Consider the following 26912-nt stretch of genomic DNA (forward strand, 5'->3'; position numbering starts at 1 on the left):
ACCCGCGCCCCTGACAGTTCACACTGCCATATGCGATACGCTGAGGATGTCAATTAAAAGTTAACGACACCCCCAGATCAGATTGCATATCGCAGTGCGATCTGAAAGTTCGCACAGAATCGGATCGCACTAGTGTGAACCACCATGCGATCCGATTCTGCTGCGGACCAAAAAATGGGTCCTGTGCAAGTTAGGTGCAATTACAAACTGTATGGCTGAATTTGCACCGCACAGAGATCGCATGTAATTTCAGGAGCAGTGCGCTCCGGATTACATGCGATCTCTGTGATCGCAGAAGTGTGAACCAGCACTTATACCCTCATTCCTGTTGGCAGAATTTTCTCCAAAGAAAAGATTATACGGCGAAGGCTACTTTGCTTGATTATAAGATATACATTTGGGGCTGGGATTTCTGCCAAAGGAAAAGTTAAATACTGACGAAGGTTCTCCAAACATTTGCACATGCTACATTTTTTCCAGTTTGTATAATGCAAAAATAAATGGTAAATGTGCATTGTAGGTTGTACAATATGTCATGTTTTGGGCTACACTCACACTTGCACTCCTGTGTTTACTCTCCAAGATCACTTTTTGCTGCATTTTAGATGTTTGGATCCTGGACACAGGGCAGCCATCGGAAATTTTGGGGCCCCTTACACAGATTTAGGCCTGGCCCCCCGGGCCTGACCACCAAGTTACATCCTCCTCCTCTGCCTGGGCCTGTGAATGTAAATGATTGAATGCTAGGATGCCAGAGGGTCCTAGCAACCAATAATTTTGACAGAGGTGGCCAGCAGGAGGCTGGGAGTCAGGAGCCAGTGCAGCAGGTTGCACCAGCGAGAGTCGGGACTAGCTGCCAGTGTAGGGGAGGAAAGGAAAAAAGGGGAGGTGTCAACTTGGAGCCCGGGCATCCCTCAGGACTGGGCCCCTCGAGACGCCTGGGCCCCCTACATATGTATGGGCTGTACCCCCCTGATGGCAGCCCTGCCTGGACATATAGAATTCTATTTGCTCTAAATGCAGGTAGACACACAGTGTAAGTGGAACCATTGAAATATCCTAGCTGTTTGAGGAGAAAGTCTAGACGGCTCAAATTTCACCTGATTCCTGCTGAATCAACAGAAATTCTAGCCGTGGATGTCCCTGTGGGCAACACCCGACTTGACAAAATTTGCTTTGTCAATCAATATTTGTTGAAGAAGCTTGGTGGAAATTTGTTGGCTGAACAGTGGCTGCATCTAGTGAGATACAATAGCCCTTAGGGAAGAGGACAACATATAAGGAAAACTTAAGGGGTGCCAAACAGTGCTGGCAAAGAAACAGTTGTTTAATAGAAAGGTCTTTTCAATAAATCAAATTCTGGGTTTGATAGTTTGATCTGTAAACATTGTGTTTCTTTGGAAAAGAACAGTTGTTCCTGGTGAAAAATCTAGTAAAACTGGGCCAAACTCTACAAAAAATGGAATCTTTGATTAACTGGTTGTTTTTCAGTGCATTCAGGGTCAGCATTAGAGTTAAGTGAGAGGCTAAAACCAGTGGTAGCAATTGGGAGGAGAAGCTGTGAGGAGGAGTTGCTAAATGTGTGTGTAGGTGTTGTGATTAGACGGTCTTGAGCATGCATATTTGTTGGGGAATTGGAGTCATTCAGATCACCATTAAATGGGTACATCAGACAAGATGAAGGTGTGGGTAGTGGTCAAATTATTCTGCATAATATGTAGAGCTATACCATATTACAGAATTCTAAAACCTACTAATCAGACAGTGAATCCAGCCTTTTTTTTTTAATCTTTGCAAGTTCTTAATGTGAGGGAGGTATACCTGACATGTAAGTACAGATCACATTCAGCCTGAGCATGCTTCTAATATACTAATTCATTAAGGAACACCATATCACTATTCTTTGCCAAGCACTTCATTTCAGTTTCATGCAATTTCATGCAGCCTTATCTTCACTTAATCATTTACATAAGTGGGTACCACATAGGCTTATTTTCTGAAGAATTGTACTGCTGTGTACATTTTGATCACCTATGGTTCTTTGAAATCTGAAGATCTATGAGAAGAACAGAAGCTGAAGAATGCCTGCTGTGCGGTTCCTTCAGACGAGGAGTATTGCTGTGATCTAATTCAAAGGGGCATCAATTTTGACATCAGCAGCCTGGGTTTATATTTTCTGTCATATTTCAGCAAACTTGTTCTATTGCTAAGGAATACTTGAGAGCATTTAAAAAATTTGCCAATATAGTCCACTGATTTCATTTTTTTTATTATTAATACTGTTTCTCTACTTGTGTTTCTGTTTAGTTTTCAATCTTTTGTGAATTAAATGTCTATTGTCATGCTCATTAAATTTATTGTACTTATTACTTCCAATAAAAAACACATTGAAATAATGTAGAAGTGGAATAGACTTTTGAGATGCTCGTTGCTGATTGGATCCTACATTTTCTAAATTCCTGTTTAAAGTGTAGTAGTTTGTCTTCTGCAATCCCTTTGCCTCAGTAGTATAGTCAAGGTTCACTGAAACTGAAAATAATAATGTCTCTCATAACAAATAATACACTATTGTTTAGGGACTTGTATGAGCTGACATATATATATAGTTCATTGTAATCTGTTGGGCATTCTTACACAAAGGTTTTAAATTGTAATGCATTTTCATTTTTTGCAGCATGTCACTTCTGGTTTATGTCTAAATTGTAAAATGCAGCATATGCAGAAATTAACCCTATTAATTTTAGACCTGCCTTCCTTTTGTACCTTCTTACAGTGTGTTTAGGGAGGCTGTAAAAGCTTCTGGTATGGAGTTTAAATCAGATGAGCTATGGATAATGTACATAGACTTTGAGATTCAGCAGAATAACCTAAAAGAAGTTACTATACTGTTCGATCGAGTGCTTACTATCCCCACTCAGCTGTATAAAAAACACTATGAGAGGTGAGGAAGATGGTTGGATACTTTGAATTACTTTCTTTCATTTCCTATTCTTTTACTTCTGTTTGATTTATAAAATGTTTCTTTCTGCAATAACAAGCATAATTTATGTGTATACTTTGCTTTCTTTTTTTAATCAAATAGTTTTTACAAAAAACAAACCAACAAATTATATAAAAAAACAAAACATACAAAATGAAAAAGGAAGTAAAGAACAATGGACAGCAGTATCATAATCCTGAGCAGTTCTCACTTTAAAGCATATGATAAATACATAAAAAAGCAGTTTCTTCATAAAAAAAACATGTTTATTGCTCCCCGCTGATTATCCCTGTACTATGCAGTGTGCTATGTCTTGCAAAAGTTTACATAAGATGCAAAGAGTAAATATTAAATGTCTTCTCTAATAACACATTGGTAAATAATGCCACCGTCCCTACACAAACTAACATTGTTCCCACCTACAGTTTCATATGTACCTATTGTCCTGTATACCATCAGGGATATGTCAAGTTGCCATATTTATCTAGGGATGCAAGTACAAAAACATGAATCCACCATTCTTTAAGGCTTCATAAAATGTTACTAAACCCACAACAGTAAAATCAGTCTGTATACACACAGTAAAGCATGCTTGTTATACTCTCTGTGGAACCTAAGGAGTGAATCCTCTGCATTGTGTAAAAAAGGCTGTTTAATGTCTTCTCTAATCATTCCCTTCTTCCGCTTTCCCCAATTCATCTCCGCATAGTACAAAGTCTTGGAGTCACTCTGCACATGCTCATTTTGGGGTGTATTGCTAGAGAGGTTTTTTCTTTTCCTGGGGAGGGTGCATGTGATTGGAACAGGGCCAAAAAGGACTGTCCAGACAGAGGGTAAGGGGTCATGCAGCCTCATAGGATAGTCAGAGTAGAATGAAAACTCCTTCTACAAGCTTTAACCAATGCTTGGCCGGACACTGATAGAAGTCACAAGACTGATATATACTGCTGATGAGAAAATGTATTTAGCAGTTTATATTTACTAAAATAATTGCATTTCCATGTTCTGTGTACTGTGGGAGACCAAATATAGTGAATGCAGTGTCCTGGGTTTAGTAACACTTTAAGTGTCAGGTAAACCTAGTAAAGATTGTTCTTTTCTTTTTTTACTATCCAGATTTAAGTCGTTTGTATCCATTTATTCCCCAATTGAAATCTTGAACGCAGAGGAACGGGATAGGATCCACTCAAGAATACAGATTGAAAATGACAATGATCAGATCGCTGCTGAAGACTCAGAAGACTGTTTGGAGTCCTTAACAGTGTGTATTTTTTCCCAAATTTTAGAGTGATTTTAATTCTTGATATTAAGCCCCCGTTCACACTAAGGCGACCTGTGAGGCGACCTGGTCGCCTCACAGGTCGCCGTAGGTCGCCTTCCATAGGGAAGCTGCGGACCCGTTCTAATAGGAGCGACACAAGTCGCTCCGACTTAGAAAAAGGGTCCGGAGCTTCTTTGGGGCGACCCGGAGGCGACCGCCATAGACTTCAATGTTATGAAGTCTGTGGCGGCCGCTCCGAGGTCGCGGCGCGCTGCTCGCACCGCGACCTCGGAGGTCGCCACCCGAAGTCGGATCGCCCCTATGTGAACGGGGCCTTACTTGTATATTTTGGCAAGTTTATGTACAGCTGTGGCCAAACGTTTTGAGAATGATACCAATAATAATTTTCACAAAGTCTGTTGTCCCCGTAGTTTTTATGATGGCAATTTGCATATACACCAGAATGTTATGAAGAGTGATCAGATAAATTGCAATTAATTGATGAAAATGAACTTAATCTAAAAAAACAAAAAACAAACAAAAAAAAACATTTCAACTGCATTTCAGTCCTGCCACAAAAGGACCAGCTGACATTGTCAGTGACTCTCTCATTAACACAGGTGTCCGTGTTGACGAGGACCAGACTGGAAATCACTCAGTAATGTTGATTGAGTTTGAATAACAGACTGAAAGCTTTAAAAGGAGGTGGTGCTTGAAATCATTGTTCTTCCTCTGTTATCCATGGTTACCTGCAAGCAACCAAGTGCAGTCATCATTGCTTTGCACAAAAAGGGATTCACAGGCAAGGATATTGCTGCTACTAAGATCACACCTAAATCAAGCATTTTTTGGATCATCATGAACTTTAAGGAGAGAGGTTTAATTGTTGTAAAGAAGGCGTCCAAGACAGTCCAGCAAGCGCCAGGACTGTCTCCTAAAGTTAATTCAGTTGCACGATCGGCGACCACCAGTGCAGAGCTTGCTCAGGAATGGCAGCAGGCAGGTGTGATTGCATCTTGCATGCACAGTGAAGCGAAGACTTTTGGAGGATGGCCTGGTGTCACGGAGGGCAGCAAAGAAGCCACTTCTCTCTGGGAAAAACATCAAGGACAGACTGATATTCTGCAAAAGGTAAGGGGATTAGACTGCTGGGGATTCGACTGCTGAGGACTGGGGGTAAAGTAATTTTCTCTGATGAATCTTGTTTCCGATTGTTTTGGGCATTTGGAAAAAACCTTGTCCATAGAAGAAAAGATGAGTGCTACCATCACTTCTGTGTCATGCCAACATTAAAGCATCCTGAGACCATTCAGGTGTGGGGTTACTTCTCAGCCAAGGGAATGGGCTCACTTACAATTTTGCATAAGCACACAGCCATGAATAAAGAATGGTACAAAAACATCCTCCAGGAGCAAATGCTCCCAACCATCCAAGAACAATTTGGTGATGAACCATGCCTTTTCCAGCATGATGGAACACTTTGCCATAAGGCAAAAATGATAACCAAGTGGCTTTGGCAACAAAAAATTGATAATTTGGGTCCATGGCCAGGAAACTCCACAGACCTTAATCCCATTTTGAGAACTTCTGGTCAATCCTCAAGATGCGGTGAACAAAAAAAAAATCCACAAATTCTGACAAACTCCATGAATTGATAATGCAAGAATGGGCTGCCATCAGTCAGGATGTGGCCCAGAAGTTGATTGACAGCATGCCAGGGTGAATTTCAGAGGTCTTAAAAAAGAAGTGTCAACACTGCAAATTTTGACTCTTTGTATAAACTTAATGTAAATGTTAATAAAAGCCTTTGACACCTATGAATTGCTTGTATTTATACTTCAGTATACCATAGTAACTCCTGATAAAAAGACTTAAAAACACTGACGCTGCAGACTTTGTGAAAAATTTATATTTGTGTCATTCTCAAAACCGTTGGATACGGTTGTAGTGTAACATAGTTAGGTAACAAAGTCCCACATACTAGGACAGATGATCAGGTCCCAAACTGACTTTTCCCTTTGAGTTACTTTAGAGGCTGTGCCTCTAAGGCTCGGTTCACACTGATGCGATGCGGGAAGGCTGCGAATTCGCAGCCTGTTCCCGCATCGCACACGCACCCCCGGCAGTTCACACTGCCATATGCGATCCGCTGGGGGTGTCAATGTAATCTTAACGACACCCCCAGTTTGATCGCATATCGCAGTGCGATCGTGCAGTTCGCACAGGATCGGATCGCACAAGTGTGAACCGCTGTGCGATCCGATCCTGATGCGGCAGCAAAAATGCCTCCTGTGCGTGTTTGCTGCGGGTGCGATGCGAATTTAGCCATACAAACTGTATGGCTAAACTCGCACCGCACAGCTGATCGCATGTCATGTCGGAGCAGTGCGCTCCGACATGACATGCGAACCCCGCACACGCAGTAGTGTGAACCGGGGCTCAAGAGTGGAAGGGCACAAGAACAGGGCTCATTATACTCTTTATACATGTGTTCATTATACAGTCATCAACCATTCCTAAACCACTGCATCAATCCAAACATGTTAGAAATCTTTTCTGGATGAAAGGATTGGTTTCATCCTATCCATGTCAAAGTTAGATGAATTCACAGTTTTAAAAAAATTCCTAATATTTACATGTGGTTTATGCCTTGCATAATCCACAATGTGTAGTGCTAAAAACTATTTGTTGTCATTTTTCTGTCAGAAGGTGAACCTGTGCCCCAGTCTCAGATCATCTCTTTACTGAAAGAAACGTTACCGAAAGAATCTGCCTTTACATGCACATGAACTTTAATGGCATCCCAGTCTTAGTCCGTAGGATTCAATATTGAGTTGGCCCACCCTTTGCAGCTATAACAGCTTCAACTCATCTGGGAAGGCTGTCCATAAGGTTTAAAAGTGTCTATGGGAATGTTTGACCATGCTTGTAGAAGCGCATTTGTGAGGTCAGACACTGATATTAGACAAGAAGACCTGGCTCGCAGTCTCCGCTCTAATTCATCCCAAAGGTGTTCTGTTGGGTTGAGGTCAGGACTCTCTGCAGCCCAGTCAAGTTACTTCACCCCAAACTCGCTCATTCATGTCTTTATGGACCTTGATTATGCACTTGTGCGCAATCATATTGGAACAGGAAGGGGCCATCCTCAAACTGTTCCCACAAAGTTGGGAGCATGAAATTGTCCAAAATGTCGTGGTATGCTGACGCCTCAAGAGTTCCCTTCACTGGAACTAAGGGGCCGAGCCCAACTCCTGAGAAACAACCCACACCCTTGTTTGGGGTGGAGGAACTTGACTGGCCTGCACAGAGTCCTGACCTCAACCCGATAGAACACCTTTGGGATGAATTAGAACAGAGACTGCGAGCAAGTCCTTCTTGTTTACGATTAGTGCCTGACCTCATGAAAGCCAATGCGCTTCTGGAAGAATGGTCAAACATTCTCATAGACACACTCCTAAACCTTGTGGACAGCCTTCCCAGAACAGTTGAAGCTGTTAAAGCTGCAAAGGGTGAGCCAACTCAATATTGAACCCTACGGACTAAGACTGGGATACCATTAAAGTTCATGTGCGAGTAAAGGCATATGTCCCAATACTTTTGGTAATATAGTGTATCTGAATAGTTTTTCAGTCTTTGTTGACAAAAAGCGATACTGCAACATAGTGCTAACTTTGAAGATTGTGTTCACGGAAGATGGACAGTGTTGGCTTACACCACATACAATATTTCTCTATCGTGCATTGACAGACGCAGCTCTTATTCTTCTTATACCTTAGGATTATGCTGTCCCCTACAGGAGTAGTACTAGGCATTGAAAAAATTCACTGATACACCTAGAGGGGCTGTCCTTCACGGCATTACCCCACACACACTCTGCCACAAGCCAGTTTCTTGCTACCTAGTGAAGGAGTAGGACCTAGGTTTCCTGCTGGGAAATTGGTCTCAGTTTTTTTGTTCTTTTAAGGATATTTCTTTTTATTTCTCCTTACTCACTAACGCTTGCTAGTATCAGGGGGATCCTCCTGGTGAACTACAAGCGACAACCGGCTGAGGTTTCCCAGTGGATATATAGATCCTTATGGTCTCCCAGCCTGGCCGACAAGCGTAAACAGGTTATAGTGGGGACGAGCTTGCGAGTGGATGTCTCACCGGGACGTATCGACCTGGAACGCCCTGAGTCGCAGTGTGCCCCTCGGCTGGCAGCACCCTCACTCAGGGTGGGAGGTGATCTGTCCGGTGCGGAGCCCACCTGGTCCATGGTATGGTGAGTAAACTGAGCCCCCCATGTCCCTAGTGGCCTCTGGGGGGGATGTGGGCCCACTAGGGATAAATGGACCCCGTTTTTCCTAAAAGATCCCCCTGGCCTATCAGGATTCTGGCCCTGCCCTCCCTGCTCCCGCATGGGAGTGCTATATTCAGCGCCTGGCTCCCGAGGTACCTTATCCTGTGGGGTCTGTTTAGGTAAATCCCTGGTGTGGCCTTGTATTTGGGTCCTGACCGCATGGCAGCGTTCGGCCACCATCTTAGGTGTGGGCATCGGCTCCCTGTGTGTGAGGTGATGTGGCCATTTTCCCTGGGCTTCCTATGCAGTTGTATTGGCACCATTTTGTTGTAGCCTGGAGCAACACAGGCAGTCCGGCATCTTGTGGATTGATATCACTGTCTGTGCTCAGTTCTCCATGCTGCAGACGTTGCTGGTTGCTCCAGACGTTGCTCCATTTTTTGGTGGGTTCGGTACAAAATCCGATCTTGGTGTCCGTTCTGGTTTCACAGACGGTAATGGTGTGGGTTAAAGTGCCTAGGGGTAGCTTGAACACTGAGAAGGTTCCACCGACCTTAATTAGACTCACGGACCAGATGGCCCAGGCCCTGGTGTTTCTGTGCGATGCGTCTTTGGACGCGGCCACTCTGGTTGCCAGAGGGTCAGCGGTAAGGATTGCCATATGCCGCATGGTGTGTCTTAAGAGCTGGTCCGCTGACCAGGCTTCTAATAGGGCTTTAACAGATCTACCCTTGCTGGACGAGGACTCCTTGGATGAGTTGGATGAGTTTTTAAAAGACCTAATGGGGGGTAAGAGTACTCTTCTTCCCCAATCCTCCAAAGGCGTTTTTTTCATGTCTGTCACATACCTGTTGGGTAGAGCCTGAATATGCAGAGGAAGGCCTCTCTTACACCTCTCACTCAGAGACCCTAATAGAGTAAACAGGTGGCGCAAGAGTGCAGAGTCGCACGAGTGCCGGTGGACGTGCAGGCTGCAGAACTGCTGGCAGAGTAGCGCACCAGAAGGAGGCAGATGTCCCAGTAGCAGATGGACTGATGCAGAAACTTGGTAGCTCCAAGGAGAACTGGAAGATAAGCAAAGTCAGACAAGCCGGGTCATACACAGATCGATCAGGTACAGGCGGGGAGACTGGAGAATGGACAAGTTACAGGCAGGAGTCGATGCAGGCAGAGAGCAGGAATAGTCAGAGGCAAGCCGGGTCAGTATTTCAGGAGCAGATGCAGGTAACTGGGAACAGGACAATCACAGAACTCTGTAGACGAGACAGCACTACTAATCCTAGGAGCAGATCCAGCTTAAATAGCCTGTTTGGCGCCTAAACTGTCACAAGATGCGCCGCGCACAATTGTTCGCACATACGCACATCCATTCGCATTCTAGCGCATATTGGTTCGCCTGTGTGCATATTGGTTTGTCTGAGCGCATACAGATGCGCGCACGTTAGATCACGCTAACGCACCTTTTCTTTGGGAGGTTCGAGGAACAGGGACTTGCCTGCGGTTACCAACTTGTCCTTTGGCAGAACCTTCCTGACAGTGTCTCAGGGACACAAGAGAAAGGTAAACTATTCAGGGCCTCTGGAGGGAGCAAAAAGGCTTGGTCGGGTAAGCCCAAGACCAGTCAGTCCGGTTCGGTAGACAAATCTTCTTCTGCATGAAGGGGCGCCCTCACCGGTTTTCTGGGGTGGGGGACGTCTGCGTTTCTTTCAGGATCCCTCGATGTCCTTGATCCGGGACAAATGGATTCACAAACCGATTTGTTTGAGGGTACAAGTTTGAATTTCGGTCTCGGCCAGCAGACAGATTCTTTCCCTCAAATCTAGGTCTGTCTCCAGATTGCTTGTAGGATCTCAGGGAGGCAGTGCAGGACCTCTTTGCACAAGAAGTGATTGTGTCGTATCCCTCGCAGGACCGATTTTGAGGTTTTATCCAACCTGTTCACGGTGCCCAGGAAAGGGAGAGGTGCATCCTAATTTGGACCTCAAGTCTCTGAACCGCTTTGTGTGGGTGCAGTAGTTTCGGAGGGAATCCATTCGGTCAGTAGTAGCGTCTTTAGATTAGGGGGATTTTTTTTAGCCTTCATTGATATCTAAGATGCGTATCTGCACATACCTATATATGGGGGACACCGTTTTGCGCTGCCATATTAGCACTTTCAGTTTGCGTCTTTACCCTTTGATCTCGCCTCTGCTCCCAGAGTCTTCACCAAGGTTTTGACCCCGATCCGTCAATCAGGGTTCAAACCCTTCAAGAGTTCGGGTGGATCATCAACTTCAAATAATCTGCACTGACCCCGTCGGTGCGACTGGATTACCTGGGACTAACTCTGGACTCCTCTGTGGCGAGAGTCTTTCTTCCCGGGGATAAACTTCAGAAGTTGCAGGGAGAGATCCGGTTGCTGCTGGAAATCGATCTCTCTTCTCTACGGACATGCATGAGAGCCTTGAGTCTGATGGCGTTGACCTTTTGAGGTGGACCCCTTCGCTTAATTTTAATTCAGGCCTATGCAAAAGGGGATCCTTGTCAAGTGGAACAAGGATCTACAGTCCTTAGACAGAATGATATATTTGAGCCGACTCACGAGGTTAACGCTCTGTTGGTGGCTTCAGTCGCCTGCCCTGAGTCAGGGCAAGTCCTTTCTACCGCTGCTGTGGACAGTGGTCACCACAGATGCCAGCCTGTTGGGCTGGGGCAGGGTGCTTGACAACCCCTGTGCCCAGGGAGTCTGGTCGCCGGAGGAGTCTTTTTTTACTGATCAATGTTCTGGTACTCCGAGCAATCAAGATATGTCTGATCTATTGGACAAATTGACTGCGCAGTCTCCCGGTTCGGATCCAATCGGACAATGCCACGGCTGTGGCCTACATCAATCATCAAAGGGGCACAAAGAGGACCCAGGAGGTGGCCGAGATTCTGACATGGGCGGAAGGATAGGTTCCCGCTCTCTCTGCAGTTCACATTCCCCGAGTGGATAATTGGCAAGCAGATAACCTGAGTCGTCAGGTTCTGGGTCACGGGGAATGGTCCTTTTATCCAGAGGTATTTCGTCTCCTTTGTGTCCGTTGGGGGACCCCAAAGGTTGACCTGTTTGCGTCTCAGCTAAACAAAGAGGTGCAAAGGTTCGTGGCGAGAGCTCGAGATCCTCTGGCCGATGCCACAGACGCATTGGTAGCTCCTTGGAGCCAGTATCGGCTGATTTATGCCTTCCCTCTGCTACAGCTGTTGTCGAGATTTCTCCGCAGGATGGCGGTGGAGAATGTTCCGGTGATTCTGGTGGCTCCAGACTGGCCTCGTCTGTCTTGGTACGTAGACCTGGTAAAGATGGTCGTCATGCCTCCCTGGCGGTTTCCTTTTGAGGGAGGACCTGCTGTCTCATGGGCCAATCCTCCATCCTGCTTTAACGGCATGGCTGTTGAAGGCCAGGTGCTGAGAGATAGCGGTCTCTCTGAGTCTGTGCTTCCTACCCTGCTGAGGGCTAGAACAGCGACTTCAGAAAGATTTATCATCGCACATGGAAGATATATATTTCATGGTGTGAATCGCAAAAATTTGCACCCTTGCCTTTTTTTTCAGTGGCTAGGGTCTTGGCTTTCTTGCAGATTGGAGTTGAGCAATGGTTGGCCTTGGGCATGATCAAGGGCCAAGTATCGGCTTTGGCGATGTATTTCCAACGCCGTTGGCTGCGAATACCTTAATTCGCACCTTTATTCAAGGGGTGTGTCATATGGCTCCTCTGAGACGATCCCCCCTTCCGTGGGATTTGACTTTGGTTTTGTCTATTCTTCAAAAGCCTGTTTTTGAGAATATAGGGACACATCTCTGCCTTTATCTCAGAAGGTTGCCTTTTTGGTGGCTAATACTTCTGCTCGCAGAGTATCTGAGTTGGCGGCGCTTTCCTGTCATTCGCCTTATTTGCGTTCTTCCATCCCCCTCTTGCCTACACAGCTTTGGGATGTCCCTATGGTATAAGAAGCATAAGAGCTGCGTCTGTCAATGGACGATAGAGAAAATTCGATTTTTGTAAGAACTTACCATAAAATGATTTTCTCTGAAGTCCATTAACAGATGCAGCACCCGCCCCTCTGTTATGGGGATGGTTTGTGTCTTCTTTTTCACTGCTTGCTGTAGAACTTCCTTGTGGCAGAGTGTGTGTGGAGTTATGCCGTGAAGGACAGCCCCTGTAGGCGTATCAGTGAATTTGTTTACTGCCTAGCACTACTCCTGTAGGGGGCAGCATAACCCTATGGTATAAGAAGCATAAGAGCTGCGTCTGTCAATGGACTTCAGAGAAAAGGATTTTATGGTAGGTTCTTACAAAAATCCAGTTTTTGCACTCCAAACAAAAAGTTTGGTTCCAATCTCACGAAGAGCTTTTATCCACGTGTTTACTGTTTCTCCTACATGCCTTGTGGCAGTACTTTCTGTTAGTGACCATAGATAATAATATTCTTTTGTGCATTGGCATATCTAGCAAATATTTGCTTGTTCAGTAGATAATTTGTCTTGAATAATTTTTGGCTTCTGAGTGATTCCTAACATGCAGGTATACATCACTGCCCATTCAGACAATATTATAGCTGTTATGTATATGTATTATTTGGTCAGTTAAAATATCTCACTCTATTTTGGAGCTATGAGGTGTAAGAAGTTAGGGTCAAAGCTGATCATAAACCATTGGTTGAAAGGGTAAATTGGAAGTTGATCATGAGGAAAAGGAGGCAGAATGGTGGCTTATCTTGGCACATTCAGGAAATGGGAGGGTGTAGGTGGATTAGAAGAAGTAGAATGGCATGTGGTTGGAGACAATAAGGACACCGAGATAAAGCAGATCATGACAGGGGGTAGGGAGGAGAGGCACAGGACCCTTAGATCGCTGCTATCACTGTAGTATCACCGACTACAGTGGTTTTCAGCTTCCCCAAGCTGGACCAATATAATTATGCAATAAAGATCATATCTGGAGTTCAGCTTTAAATGGGGCATAACTATTTAAAAGATCTCCTTTCAGTGTCCAACGCTGAGCAACATTCCTGTTTGCCTCTGAGCTCCTTACCTGTGGTTTTGCATCCTTGCCTTCTTGTGTACCAATCTTGGCTCTTCCCCTTGGATTCGCTGGTATGCAGTCTTGACCTTTAACATGTTTCTTTGATCCTCTCCATCTTCGCAGCACGGTTCCCGTCTCCACCAGTACTACCTGAAATTTAGCCAAAGACCAAATGCAACACTTGGCTAAGACGATTGACTCCCAGCAGGCCCACCAAGAGAGAACTGTGCTCTTCCTACTGGGCCTTCCTGCCAGCTTGCACCATCTGCAAGCCGCAGTTACCTTGGCCTCTTCTCCCTTGGCTCTAGCCCCAACAGTAGCCCCTTGACAGCCAGCATTTCTACCTCCATTGTCCCATTTTCCGGGTGATTCAATGACATGTTTTGGCTTCATAAATTAGTGCACCATTCATTTTTAACTTGCTGGACACCATTTCCCTGCTGACCACTCTAAGGTGGCATAAATGATCTCACTTGGGTGCCTTGGCTTGAGTATTTCTGTTATTGGAATTGCAGCATTAAATGACCTCCAGTCTTACTGCCTTGTTGGGTGCTTTCTGGCAAACCTTTGATGACTCTGCTGCTGATGCACTCCAACTTTCTAAAGAAGTTATGACTGTAGGCCATTACCACTACCTTTTGCCAAGGTTTACCTAAACACATAAAGGATAAATTGGCCAGGAATCCACCCATTCTACCCTGGATAACTTGATTATGCTGAACATTCAGATTGGATTTCGCTGCCAGGAGCAAGCTCTTGAAAGATCTAGATTATGTTGCCCTCTAACTGGCCATTTGGCCCCCATTTTCAAAAAGGCTCATCAGCCTCTTCCATCTTTGGAAGAACTTATGGAGCCAGAGCAAACATGCCTTATGCTATTTGAGCACCCGTATAACCTCAGTTGGGTCATGCCTCTGTTGTGGAGCCAAATGTCACCTCCTAAAGACCCTTCCGGGAAATTCTACATTAACCACAAAAATCTTGATAGTTTGCAATGCTTCTTGACAAGCCTTTTGAGGCCTCTTCTTCACTAAATTTAATTTCAGCATTACCTTCAGCCTAATCCTCAAAATGCTTATTCCAATGCATTTTCCGTGCCCTTTAATGTTGCTAAATTGAATTCGGAATACTACTTGTCTCCAGTACTCCTGTGTTCCCCCTTGAAAGACATTTGTAGTGACCAGCAATTGCCCTATGCTCTTAAAATGGGCACAAGGTTCCAAGTTTTCTGGACATCCAGGTAAACTTCCTACCTTGATCAAAAACGAAGGGATTTCCAGTCACTACTTACCAACCAGCCAGCAACCAGCCAAATTAACCTGTCTAACAGTCTGCGTTAAAAACAGGGGTTTAGTTGCACACATTTGCAAATACATGCGTAAGCTGCAGGCCGCGCCAAGGCACCCTGATATCTGCAGTCCCTAACTCTACCTTTAAAGAGTCTCCACAGTGGGAGCACATGCATTCTGATGAGATAGATGGAGGACAGGTGACTGGAGGGAGCCCACCCCTCCTTAAAGGCGCAGGGTCACACTGAACACCCAGCACATAGCACAATGGCATCGAAGGTGTCAGTGCGTTGCCTGACCAATATAAACGTTATATGATATTGCAAAAAGTGGTCACCTCCTCCACCTATAACTGGTCTAGATAGTAAGGAGCACTGGAAGGGCAAACGCAAATCAAAAACGAAGGGATTTCCAGTCACTACTTACCAACCAGCCAGCAACCAGCCAAATTAACCCGTCTAACAGTCTGCGTTAAAAACAGGGGTTTAGTTGCACACATTTGCAAATACATGCGTAAGCTGCAGGCCGCGCCAAGGCACCCTGATATCTGCAGTCCCTAACTCTACCTTTAAAGAGTCTCCACAGTGGGAGCACATGCATTCTGATGAGATAGATGGAGGACAGGTGACTGGAGGAAGCCCACCCCTCCTTAAAGGCGCAGGGCCACACTGAACACCCAGAACATAGCACAATGGCAGCGAAGGTGTCAGTGCGTTGCCTGACCAATATAAACGTTATACGATATTGCAAAAAGTGGTCACCTCCTCCACCTATAACTGGTCTAGATAGTAAGGAAACTTCCTACCTTGGCAGGCTCCACAGACATCTGCGTGTTGTTAAACAGGTTTTGCAAAATGTGTCACCTAGCTTCACCGTAAATAACACCACCAATGCTAGTACCAGGAAATCCCCTTTCTTCTCTTGATTTGACATTTCCTGTGCCTGTCTCTCTGCTAGTATCAGTGGCAGCTTAAACTCAAAAGACCTTCACCTTCATCTTCACAGAGGTTTCCAAAAACCTAAACCTTGTGACTTCCAGGTATAAAGCAGCTTTGGATCGGTGGGTCCCAGCCTACTCCAGTAAAAGGGTGTGGATTTCTACTAGACTACCACATCTGTCTGCAAGTATACTTGATGAAATTCACCCCACCCCATGCTTCATCTGATCATTTACAATACCCCCCCCCCAAATTACTCAAGTTTTCTTTCAAACTCTACCCACCTTCTCATTTGAGGATAATGCTTTCCACATCTCCCTACTGAGGCTAATTGTCTGTAGGTTCTTTTGTTCCTATCATTGCCCTTCTCCATCAATTGGTGCAAAGGTAAACAATATTCAACAGACATGCTTCCTCTGTCTCTGGGTCTGCAACACCTAGGAGTTTCAACATTTGCTGTCTCGGCGGATAATGTCATTGGTACACCCCTCTTAAAAGGGCTACGCATATTTAGAGGATCACCCATCCAGCATTTAAGAAACTTTCCCACTTACCTCCAAGCTCCTTCTCAGTGTCTTGAGTATCGGCATGTTTGGACTGGCTTTTCATGTGGGAAACTTGACCCTTCCCCTGGATTAGCTTTTCTGCCACCTGCTCTGACCCTTTGCTTATTTTCCAGGACTTCTTCATCTCCCTAGTATGGTCCTGTCACTGCCTGAACGCCTCTGTGCTGCTCACCTCCTATTTGTGTGTGTTATCCTCCACATGTTTGAGTAGGGTGAACCTTGTGGCCATGAGCTGGGATCAGCACAGCGCTTCCGAACTTTCATGAGTGGTCCCTGGCAGAATGCTGGCTAGACTTTAGATTCTGCACCACTTGGGGTCTCAAACCCATTGCTCACACGTGAAGTCACTCCCTTTAGTCCTGTGACAGTCTGATCTGAGAGGAAGCTGGTTTTGCCTGCTAAATTTTGTTCCTGGTGACAGAATACTCCAGCAGTAAAAGGGAAATTTGCAGTCTCTCTCTTTAGTTTACACAGGGGGAAAACATTAAAACCCACTCATGTCCTATGAGTCAGTGTTTAGAATCATTGTGTGCAAATGTAGATGAGCACATCCCCCAAAAAATCATAGCTTTATTGAATCCATCAAAAGTGAATTGTGGTAATTGGTCCATCCTAAAATGACAGGTAACAAATTAGGAACATTATATTATATGTTGTTCCTCATGTAACCTGGGATTTTACCATAAGCTAATTGCCAAAAATTGCTATATATGGATTTAGTAAAGCTATGATTTTTTTCCCCTTCAATTTTGGACTGTGCTTATCTACCTTGAACATTTGTTCTCACAATAAAACACACGTAACATGCACCCCCATTGTGGTGGCCTTGATAGTATGAGAGAGTACCAGGGGAGCTTACTTTTCTCTTGGTTTTGAGAATCATTGTAATTTGCTGTGAGCAGACGACCAATAACCCAGATTATTTTATACACCAAGAAATCTAAAGAAAACGCTGGCAGAATCCCCAGCCAAAAAAAAATCTCGTTTAATAAACAGAGGATAGAAGTGAAACTGTCATTACCACTTTCTCTATCGTTCATCGACAAACGCAGCTCCTTATCTTCAGGATTCATAGGGTTATGCTCCTCCTTCTAGCAATAGGCAGGAAAAAAAAACAAAAACGTAACCACGCCTATAGGGGTTGTCCTTGCAGGCATAAACCCTCAGACTCCTCATCTTGGAACAAGGGTGCCCGCAGCACCCTTGTTCCAAGATGAGGAGGTGACCTGCATGGAGTGAACCCCCGCCGAGTCTCCACTGGTATGGTAAGTAACCCCCTTTCACCCTTAGGAAGTTAGGGGTTAGTGCAGATCCTCCTGGGGTTGGTGGTCTTGGATGTGCTGCCCTCCCCTACTCTTTCACTATCCTCACAGGGGGTATTCCATTCCCCTCCCCCCTAATCCCTCTTCCTCGCATCTCCCCCCTCTGGGGGCGTCCAGGGGTGTTTTTTTATGTGGATGGGGTGTAGTATGTGGCTATACCGCTGGTCGCTATGTTCTGTGGGGCGGGGTGTACGGTACAGTACTTGGGGGTCCCTCAAAGACCATTGGCAATGGGCGGGCTCGTTGAGGGGGTAGGACGGTGCGCTTCGCTCCTGCAGGCGCCGCCATTTCCCACCATGTGCGGCCCCTCAGCAGCCATTTTCTTGTTGACTGGCGGTGGTCTGAGCTACCGTGCATGCGCAGCGGGCGTTTTCCCAGATACCGGCGGTGGTCGGAGCTACCACGCATGCGTGGTGGCCATTTTATGGTAGCCGCATTGTGTTAGATGGCGGGCAGCCTCTGGGGACAGCACAGACGCTCCTCACTCAGAGCGTCGTGCTACAAGAGATTGGCGCCTCTTCCTCGCTCCTTGTGCTGCGGCGACGTGGGTGGTGGTGAGTCCTAGGGCTGGTCGGGCTATTTGCAGTGTTCTGGGACCTGTTGTCCCACAGGCATCAGTATTGCTGGGGTTTTTATTACTATTTACAGTTCTGTTGTAATTCTCACTGTGTTCCCATTGCGGCACCAGGATGGACCCGGCCAAACATGTCTCACTACCAAACCCACTTTCAGAGGGGGGGGTCTTCGGGTCCCACTCTGCCATTGCAGCCATGACGGCGGTCCTACAATCTTTAGTGTCAAAAGTGGACATGGTTCTACAAAAGAGGCCTGCCAAAAAGCGCCCGCTGTCCTCGCTTGTTTCATCTGCCTCCTCAGAATCTGAGGCTGATATGGCTGCCGCGGATGTTAGTCGTCCCACGGGGTCTGCATCCACAAACCTCGAGTGTTCCGACAGGTGAGGATGATTCCTCTTCCTCCACCTTGGTGCAGGAAAAAGCGCTGGTAGAGGCACCGATTGTATCAGTGCGGGAAACTTTAAAAATGGAGGACGCAGCGGAAGCTGCGTCGGCCACGCCGGTGCAGATTGGCACCCGCATGGCCATTTAGAGTGACTAAAGTATTTCCTTTCCCTGCCTATTTTGATGACATTGTCGCCATTTAATGGGGTTTCCCCAAACATATGGCCGGGATACCTAAGCATTTCGCTAGGTGATATCCTTTTGAAGATTCCCTGGTAAAGAAACCCACGGTACCACCGGTGGTGGACTCCCAGGTTTCTAGATTGAATAAAGCCACAATATTGCCTGTGGAGGACGCTCCGTCCTTTAAGGATCAAGCAGATAGGAAGGCTGAAGCTTTGGTACGCCATCTATTTACCGTGGTTGATTAATTTCTGAGACCGGAGTTCGCCATTACCTTGGTTTCCCAGACCTTGACGGGGTGGGCGAAGCTGTTACGCCAAGATTTGAAGGAGGATCAGCACCCTCAGGAAATGGCGGAGCTGGCAGAACAAATTATTCAGGGGTTGCAATATATCTGCGATGCCTCCCTGGATGCAGCCTCGTTAGCCTGCAGGGCATCGGTGACGGCGGTGACTTTACGCCGTATGATCTGGTTGAAATGCTGGTCTGCGGATCAAGCTTCAAAAAAGGTTGTGACGGCTCTTCCCTTTGTGGGTGACCATCTGTTTGGAGCCTCCATGGAGGAGATCATTAAGGGTCTCACGGGAGGCAAGAGTACCTTGCTTCCTGAGGTTTATAAGAATAAAGAGTTTTGCCGCAAACGTGGTCTGGTCTTTTCGGCCCACAAGTAGCCCTTTCTTCCCACGGGGTCGCAGGACAAAGGGTCAAAAACCTTCTGGACCTTTCTTGGGGGGTTCCAAGCGACCCTTGGGTGGCAAGTCCAAGGCGGGTTCCTCTGGTCTCACAGAGAATCCCTCCTCCGCCTGAAGGGACGCCCTCACCCGTTTTAGGGGTGGAGGGACGCCTTTGTTTCCTTCCGGATCCATGGATCTCGTTCATCCAAGACAAATTGGTTATCGAGTTGGTTCGGTCTGGTTACAAGATCGAGTTTCAGTCCTTGCCCCCGCCAAGGTTCTTCTCCAACTTGCGTCTGTCCAAAGATCGTCTTCAAGGCCCCTTTGGGGCGGTTCAGGACTTGTTGTCACAAAAGGTGATAGTCCCTGTTTCAGAGTCGGAACCTTTTTAGGGGTTTTATTCCAACCTCTTCATGGTCCCATGGAAGGAAGGGAACGTTCGGCCTATCCTGGATTTCAGGCCCTGAATTATTTTGTGCGGGTTCAAAAATTCAGAATGGAATCAATTTGATCAGTCGTAGCTTCTCTCCATCAGGTGGACTTTCTAGTTTCCATCGATATCAAGGATGCTTACCTTCATATTCCGATCTACATCAGAAATCAATGATTTCTTTGTTTTGCCATAGACGATAAGCACTATCAATTTGTGGCATTACCCTTTGGTCTCGCCTCCGCTCTTCGGGTGTTCACGAAGGTGTTGGCCCCCGTGTTAGACTTTGCCCAGGCAACGTAGGATTTTGGTTCTGGGATACCTGGACGATCTTCCGCTGAGGTTGGAATCGTCGTCGGTCCTGCAGGAGGACCTGTGCATCACGGTGAGAACTCTGCAGGAGTTCAGCTGTATTCTGAATTTTCAGAAGTCAGCCTTGACTCCGTCCAACAAGTTGGATTTTCTGGGGCTGACTCTTGATTCAACATCAGCCCGGGTGTTTCTCCCGAAACAAAAACTTTTGAAGGTGCAGCGGGCGATTCGCCTCTTGTTATCCAATCGTCAAGCGTCTGAGGACCTGCATACAGGTGCTAGGTTTGATGGTCTCCACCTTTTGTGGCCATTCACTTCGCTCAGTTCCATACCAGACTTCTGCAAAAGGAGATTCTAACAAAATGGGACAAGAATCCACAATCTCTGGACAACTTGATCCAGTTGAGCCGGGTGGCGAGGGGTTCTCTGCTTTGGTTGCTCCGGCCCCCCGGGGCACTTAGTCAAGGAAAATCATTCCTCCCACTGTTCTGGACAGTGGTGACTACGGACGCCTGTCTGTCTGAATGAGGGGGGGGGGGTCCTGGGCACGGATTCAGCCCAGGGCTTCTGGTCCTCAGAGAAGTCCAGTCTGCCAATCAACATCCTGGAAATTCGAGCCATCAGACTTTGCTTACTTCGGTGAACAGATCTTCTGTGGGGGTGTCCGGTGAGGATCCAATCAGACAACGCCATGGCTGTGGCATATATCAATCACCAAAGGGGCATCAGAAGTGCCCTAGTGGCAAAATAAGTAGCCGGTATTCTGCAATGGAAGGAATGTCTTGTTCCGGCACTATCGGCAGTGCACATTCCAGGGGTGGAAAATTGGCAGGCAGACTACCTAAGTCGTCAGGCTCTGTGTCCAGGAAAATAGTCTCTTCACCCCGGAAATTTTTCATCAACTGTGTCTTCGGTGGGGGACACCAGATATGGACCTGTTGGCCTCTCATCTCAAACAGAAGGTTCTGAGATTCATTGCGAGGTCTTGGGATCTTCTGGCAGATGCTCTGGTGGCCCCTTGGGGCCTGTATGGTCTGATTTATGCAATTCCTCCAATACGTCTGCCGAGACTTCTGCGCAGGATCGCGGTAGAAGGGATTCCAGTGATTCTGATGGCACCAGACTGGACTCGTTGGTCCTGTTACGCGGGCCTGGTAAGATTGATAGCTGACGCCCCTTGGCGGCTTCCTCTCAGGGAAGATCTTCTGTCTAAAGGACTGATCTTCCATCCTGCTTTACGGTCGCTGGCTTTAACGGCCTGGCTATTGAAAGCCAGGTACTGAAGGATAGGGTTTTATTGGAATCTGATTCCTACTCTGTTAAGAGCTAGAAAATCTACCTCTCGAAAAATTTACCATATAGTTTTGAAAGCATATTTCTCTTCATTGACGGACACAGTGACATATCTTCATTAGTCGGTTATGCTGCGCTTCCTAGGAGTAAGGCGGAAAAGGGTCAACAAAGTTAACAGAACTTTTAGCTACGCCCATGGGGCAGTCCCAGGTGGTATACTCCCTCTTTCTGCTCTAGGATTTTGTTTTTTTATGCCTAGTCAGGAGTAAGGACCTAGCTCCTTGCTGGGATCTCTGGAATGTTTTTCGTCTTTTATTATTTTGTGTTTCTGTGAGAACTACAATCAATTTGGTTCCTGTGAGAACTACAATAAACTGCCAGACTGGGCGATGGACTGGATATTCTAGATCCTTAAGGTCTCTCCAGTCTGGCCAGCGAGCGTGTGCAGGCCTCAGCTCCACGCTAGGTCAGCTGCAACATATTCCTACCTGGACGGGGACTGACCTGCGAGTGAAACAACTCGCGAGGATGCACACGATGGTCGCGGCCTGAGACGCAGCATACACACGATAATCGTGGCCTGAGTCGCAGCGTACCTCTAGCCCGCAGCATCCACCATTCTAAGATGGGGAGGTGGGGTTTGCCCAGAGTGGTGCCCACCCGGTTCCATGGTGTGGTAAGTAGTGTCCCCCCTCTCTCTTTGTGGTCCCTCAGGGTGGATGTGGGCCCCTCCTTGGGATGGTCAGACCCCTGGGTTCCCTTCCATTCCCCCCAGCCCCTCTAACAGCCACGGTGGTCTTTTGGCCCTAACCTACCCCCACGCCCCCCCCTCCTTCCCCCCCTTTCCTTCCCCCCCTTTCCTTCCCCCCCCCTCTCTCCTTCCCCCCCTCTCTCCTCCCCCCCTCTCCTTCCCCCCCCTCTCCTTCCCCCCCTTCTCCTTCCCCCCCTTTCCTTCCCCCCCTTCTCCTCCCCCCCCTTCTCCTTCCCCCCCTCTCCTCCCCCCCCTCTCCTTCCCCCCCTCTCCTCCCCCCCTCTCCTCCCCCCCCTCTCCTCCCCCCCCCTCTCTCCCCCCCCCTCTCTCCTCCCCCCCTCTCCTTCCCCCCCCTCTCCTTCCCCCCCCTCCTCCTTGGGTGAGGCAGGAGCTGGTTTTGACACTTGCTCCAGTAGAGGGGGTGGATGTGGTTATTGCTGACCGGCTGTCCGAATCGCACACGGGAGCCATTGAGCAAGTCTGGGTCACGGCGGGCCCCCCCTCCCCTTTCTAGGAGGCTATGTCCTTTTATGTCCTTTATGGTGCGCGACCTTTAGGTCTAATAGGTGGTCCTTTTGTGGACCTTTAGCCGGTGTCTCCTTGCGGGACTTGTCGGTGACCTTCCCTGCCTGTTATGTTCCCAGGGTGAGCTTAGCATATAGCGAATCTACTGGGTCTGCGTCCAAGCACTTCGGGTGCTCTGTGGTGAGGATGATTCCTCTTTTTACTGCAGCTGCCTTCTGCAGATGCATGGCGGTGCCATTAGATCCTAATAGTTCCCAGACGCAGCTGGCAAACACGCATGTGTTCGCAGCCAGAAAAATGCAGGGTACCGCCGTACCTTGTGGTTTGGTGCAGCGAGATTTCAGAAATTGTGTCTGCACTGTTTTTGCATGCTCGTGCAGGTGGATGCACTGATTGTATCGGTGCAGGAAACTTTAAACATGGGGGATGCAGCTGTTGCTGCGTCAGAGGCGCCGGTCCCCGCGGGGGAGCAGCAGATCACCTTAAATGGTAAAGGTATTCCCTTTTCCCGCCTACCGTAACAAAATTGTTGCGACTCAATGGAGTTGTTCAAAACGCAATATAGCTGTGTCTGAGTGTTTCAATAGACATCCCTTGAAGAGTCTCTGTTGAGTACGTGGGCAGTCTCACCTATGGTGGACTCTCAGGTTTCCAGACTGAATAATTCATTCCTATTCCCGATGGAAGAGTCTCCGGTTTAAAAGATCCTTTTGACGGGGGAGCCGAGACTTTGGTCCTTCACGTCTTCTGTGGCCGCTTTGGTCCTTCGTCTGGTGTTCACCAGTGCATGGTGTCCCTGACTTTCCTGAGTGGGCAAGCTTTGCGCCAGGATCTGGAGGGGGAACAGATTACTCCTGCTTTTGCGGAGCTGGTGGACTAGTTGGTCCAAGAGTTGCAGTTAGTCTGTGATGCCTCTCTGGATGCAACTCCCTTAATTCTCTGGGCTTTCTGTGACAGCAATGACCCTTCGGCGCACTATATGGCTAAAATGCTGGTCTGCGGGCCAAACTTTCCAGATGGCCTTGTGTGATCTTCCCTTGGTGGGGAATCGTCTGTTCGGAGCCTCCCTGGAAGGTTCTTCCGGAGGTTCCATGAGGGTCTGGTCTGGTATGCCGACTGGGCCTTCCAGACCTGCAGACAAACATCCCTTCGGCTTGAAGGGACGGTTTCACCCACATCTCGGGTGGGGGAGGACGTCTTCGCCTTTTTCCAGACCCGTGGATCTCCCTGTTTCAAGACAGGTGGGCTCACGAGCTGTTTCGGTCCGGCTACAAGATAGAGTTTTCGGTCTTCTCCTTTCCTTCCAACCTGCCTTTTTTCCCAGACCACCTGCAAGGTCTTTTCGTGTCGGTGCAAGCCTTGCTACGATGAAGGGTGATTGTTCCTGTCTCAGAATATTGTTTCATGTTTGCAGTTCCCATTCGTCTGATATCAGTAGCTAAGCAGGGTCGGGCCTGGTTAGTTCTTGGATGGGAGACCGCCTGGGAATACCAGGTGCTGTAGGTACGTCCAACTTTGGACCTTAAGCTTTGAACCGCCTTGTGCGGGTACAGATGTTTCAAATGGATTCTATTCGTGCGATAGTGGCATCCCTACATCAGGGGGATCTTCTGGTCTCTATGGCTATTAAGGGCACTTACCTTCATATTCTAAGATATGTCGGTCTTCCGCGTTTCCTCCACTTGTCGTGGGCGAGGCGCATTATCAAGAGGTCTCACCTCAACCCCTCGGGTTTTTCGCTAGTGCTGGCCCTGGTGTTGGCATTGTTGTGCCAGTGGGGGATTGCGATACTGGAGTATCTGGATGATCTCCTTCTGCAAGCAGAGTCTCCGACTGCTCTGGAGGACAACCAGGTGATTACTGTAGGGACTCTGCAGGAGTTTGGTTGAAAATTAAATTTCCAGGCTTTGGCTCTAGTTCTGTCCATCTAGTTGGACTATCTGGGTCTGCTCTGAACTTGGCCTCAACCAGGGTGTTCCTCCCATGGGACGAGTTCTAAACTCTGTCCACAGGAGACGTCTGCAAGGGAGATTCTTGTCATATGGGGCAAGAATCCACAGTGTCTAGACACTCTGATCCTGTTGAGCCGGGGTACAAGAGGGTAGCTGACATGGTGGTGGCTTCGTTCTCCGGCACTTTGACAGGTAAATCTTCCGTCCCTTGTACGGGATTGTTATCACCACGGATACCGGCCTGTCCGAGTGGTGTGGCGTTTTTTGGCACAGTTTGTGCTCAGGGGGTCTGGACTCTGGAAGAATCCAGACTGCCAAACAATATACTGGTCACTTCTTCCGGAGGTGTTTCATCAGTTGTGTCTCCGGTGGGGTACTCCCGAGGTGGTCCTGTTGGCCTCTCATTTTCTAAAGGAAGGTGCTTGGGTTTGTGGCACTATCTTGGGATCCTCTGGCCGACTCCACAGATGCACTGGTGGCTCTTTTGGGACCAGTATCGTCTGATATACGTCTTTCCTCTTCTAGAACTTCTGCCAAGACTCCTGCATAGACTCAAGGCAGAAGGGATTACAGCCATCCTGGTGGCTCCAGACTGGCTAGCCGGTTTTGGTACGTAGATCTTATACGGTTGGTCAACGATGCTCCCTGGAGACTTCCTTTTAGAAGAGATCTGTGTGCTCAAGAGCCAATCTTCCATCTTGCCTTATGGTCGCTTGCTTTTACGGCTTGGCTGTCGGAAGCCAGGTGTTGAAGGCTAGAGGGTGGTCTGAATCGGTGATTGCCACGCTGCTGTAAGCTAGTAAATCTATTTCTAGGTAGTTATACCATCGCGTTTGAAGAGCGTACTTTGCGGATGTGAATCTCTTGGACTTCACCCCGGGTTTTTTTCGGTGACTCAGATTTTGGTCTTCCCCCAACGTGGTGTGGAGCAGTGTCTGGCCTCGGGTACCACCGAGGGCCAGGTTTCTGCCTTGGTGGTTTCTTTCATCGTCCTTTGGCTATGTTTTTTCTGTGGTTCGCGCCTTTGTTCGAGGGGTTCGCCACTTGTCTGTCCCAGTGTGTTTCCATTGCCCTCTTGGGATCTCATCTTGGTGCTGTCGGTTCTTCATTAACCGCTGGAAAATATTTACGAGATTCCTCTGCTTACATGTCCCAGAAGGTGGTCTTCTGGGTGGCTTTTTCTTCTGCACGTAGGGTGTCCGGGCTGGCAGCTTGTTTTGTCGTTCACCTTACTTAATGGTTCACGGAGATAAAGTGGTGCCCTGGCCCTGTCAGTCGTTCCATCCAAAAGACCTCTCTGGTTTTCATTTAAATAAGACATGTTACCGTCCTTCGTTTCCTAGCCTAAGCACCCAAAAGAGCTTGCCTTACACTGTTTTAGATGTGGCTCGTGCAATCAGGGTGTACCTGACGATGACTGAGTCATTCCAAAAATCTGATTCCCTAATTGTCCTTACGGATGTATTCTGTTAGGGGCTGGGTGTGTCTGCTGCGACCATTTCCAGATGGATAGCCAGACGGTGGTACAGGCCTATTACATTAAGGGTCAGGATCCTCCTTCCATGTTATGGCACATTTTATAGGGGCGCTTAGTGCCTCTTGGGACTATCATCATCAGGCGTCAGTGGTGCAGGTTTGCAAGGCGGAGCAGGTTTGCATCTGCGGATGCCTTCTTTTGACTGTAAGGGTTTGCAGGTCGCTGTTGGAGAGAATTAGCCCTCTTTGAGGGTGTATTTTTTGTCAGATGAGCTCCAGTTGTTCCTAGCTGAGCTCCTGGGTTACCTGGTTGGCTATGTTTAGCCTGTTAATTGTTCTTGCTGTGTTCATTTCCCACCCCTCATGCTATTACTGCTTTGGGACGCCCCATTCGACTTATGAAGATATGTCGCTGTGTCCGTCGACGTTGACGGACACAGCACCCACCTCTCTGTGGAGTTGGGTTATGTATTTTTCTGACACTGCTTGTTACAAAACTGAATCCTAGAGCAGGAAGTGGGAGTATACCACCTGGGACTGCCCCTTGGGCGTAGCTAAAAGTTCTGTTAACTTTGTTAACCCTTTTCTGCATAGTGTCCTACTCCTAGGAAGCGCAGCATAACCCATTCAACTAATGAAGATATGTCGCTGTGTCCGTCAATGAACATCAGAGAA

General features: G+C 47.4%; 1 protein-coding gene across 1 annotated transcript in view; it reads left to right on the forward strand.

The window, feature by feature from the left end:
* The window catches only part of LOC309566071 (pre-mRNA-processing factor 39-like), a 120780-nt gene that overhangs the window by 42235 nt on the left and 51633 nt on the right, over positions 1-26912 (forward strand). Inside the window, exons 5-6 of the mRNA XM_082271097.1 lie at positions 2774-2941; positions 4097-4241. Of these exons, the coding sequence (XP_082127223.1) occupies positions 2774-2941; positions 4097-4241 (313 nt within the window). The remainder of the gene's footprint in view (positions 1-2773; positions 2942-4096; positions 4242-26912) is intronic.

The sequence above is a fragment of the Pelophylax lessonae genome, assembly GCF_965119305.1.
Source record: "Pelophylax lessonae genome assembly, chromosome: 10".
Taxonomy (NCBI): domain Eukaryota; kingdom Metazoa; phylum Chordata; class Amphibia; order Anura; family Ranidae; genus Pelophylax; species Pelophylax lessonae.